Genomic DNA, 1,856 nt, shown 5'->3' with positions numbered 1-1,856 from the left:
TAACACTTATGGCTTGCTTTGCACTAATTGGATATCAGTAGTGGGGTTAGTATAAGAGAAACTTTGATGTGGCAGCCAGTGTATCCTAAGACTTTGATCAGATTCAAATGAAATTTGTAAATTGTGAAATATATTTTGAGGATGAAAAATTATCCAAAACCATGTGTATAAGTTGAACAGTGGGGCCACAATTAAAGAAGACCTTAAATCCTCCCACACACTACAGATCACTGGTTCTTGTCCTCACCCTGCCAAGCCCTTGCTGTGTTGGAGCTGTCTCCAGTGGTTGTAAAGGGGAGAAGGGCTTCTCCTTTCAGAGCTGTCTGTGTGTTTTTAACAACAAAAAAGAGAAATGGTTTTAAATGTCTTCCTGACTGAAATAACATCATACTCAACCAGTGCAAATTTTATAAGTTACCAAAATAATATTTAACATTAAAATGATGTTCATTTTAGTTGGAACCCCAGACCTACTGCCGCCTTAATGCCACCATGCCAGTCCTTCGCCTTTACTTGGACGGGGAGGCAGACCCAAAGCCAGACTACCGTCTGACCAGGGCTCTCTGGAGCACCTGATGGCAGTCACCAGTAGCCAGCAGGACCATGGATAGGGCCACTATCTTGAGGTGCTAGTATTTGTGTTTTGGCTTGCCAGTGCCACCTCTTACCGTGTTGTGTCACAGAGCTTTGACATACCCCGTACAACAGTCCACGATATGGTCCACAAAGTCTCCAAAAAGCTGCTCAAGATTAAAAATCAGGTAATCTGTTTCCCATCTGTCGCTGAGCTGGAGGACATAGGAAATGGATTTGCTCGTCTTGCAGGGTCCCCTGCGTTCTCCAAGGTAGTGGGCAGTATCGATGGTTGCCACATAAGAGTAAAACCCCCGTCTGTTGATTCCCAGTGTTACACCAATCGGAAACTGTTTCCATCAATCCAATTACAGGCTGTCTGTGACCATCAGGGCAAGTACATGGACATTTTCACCGGCTACCCAGGATCTGTCCATGACTCAAGGGTATTGACAAACAGCCCAATATACACCAGGCGGCTGTATCCACCCCAAGGTTTTTATATTCTTGGGGACGGTGGGTACCCATGTCTCTCTGCCCCCATCACCCTTATCACTCCCTACAAGGAGCCAGTCCTCCTGGCAACAGCCCAACGGTTCAACCGTCACCACGCCAAGGCAAGGTCCATCATCGAGCGCTCGTTTGGCAGCATGAAAACTCACTGGAGAGCGATTTTCCTGAAGGCACTGGAGGTAAAACCAACCTTCTCACCAGATGTCATCGCCTGTTGCACCATACTCCACAACATTTGCCTGTCAAACGGTGACATTATGGAGCCGGCAGAGGAGGTCCTCAGACCTGATGACAATGTGGATGAGCCACATCACCACCTGGATCAGCAAAGTGGGGAGCACATCAGGGAACGCTTGGCAGCAGCTGTCTCTGCTCCTGATGGTCCAGTGGCAGCTCTGGAGGACCACGATTACTACTGAAAATGGAAAGACAATTTGTAAATAGTGTTATTTTAGGTGAGGTGAGGTTCACTTATGTTTCAGGAGTGGTTGGTTAGGGTATTTATTACTATTTATTATTTATGTACTACTTTATTTGTTTGTTTCTTGTAATTTCTTGTGAAATCAAATCAAATAATTAGATTATAAGCTAAATTTATTCATTATTTATTCATTTGTTTGTTGTAATTTATTGTGAAATCAAATCAAATAATTGTTATTGTTAAACATTGTTGTAGTTATTTATTTATGTTGCTACCATTGTTTGTTTACATGACTGTCATAGTGGGCATGTTGTTTGAATTGAAGTTGCAATTAAAAGTACTTAAAGTA

General features: G+C 43.2%; 1 protein-coding gene across 1 annotated transcript; it reads left to right on the top strand.

The window, feature by feature from the left end:
• The first annotated feature begins 716 nt into the window (after positions 1–716).
• LOC126396958 (putative nuclease HARBI1) lies at positions 717–1,505 on the top strand. The gene has a single exon (XM_050055363.1). The coding sequence runs from the start codon at positions 717–719 to the stop codon at positions 1,503–1,505; it is 789 nt and encodes a 262-aa protein (XP_049911320.1).
• The last annotated feature ends 351 nt before the right edge of the window (positions 1,506–1,856 follow it).

This window comes from Epinephelus moara, chromosome 10, assembly GCF_006386435.1.
Source record: "Epinephelus moara isolate mb chromosome 10, YSFRI_EMoa_1.0, whole genome shotgun sequence".
Classification (NCBI taxonomy): domain Eukaryota; kingdom Metazoa; phylum Chordata; class Actinopteri; order Perciformes; family Serranidae; genus Epinephelus; species Epinephelus moara.
The sequence above is the reverse complement of the archived record's forward strand: the minus strand, read 5'-3'. Positions and strand labels throughout refer to the sequence as shown.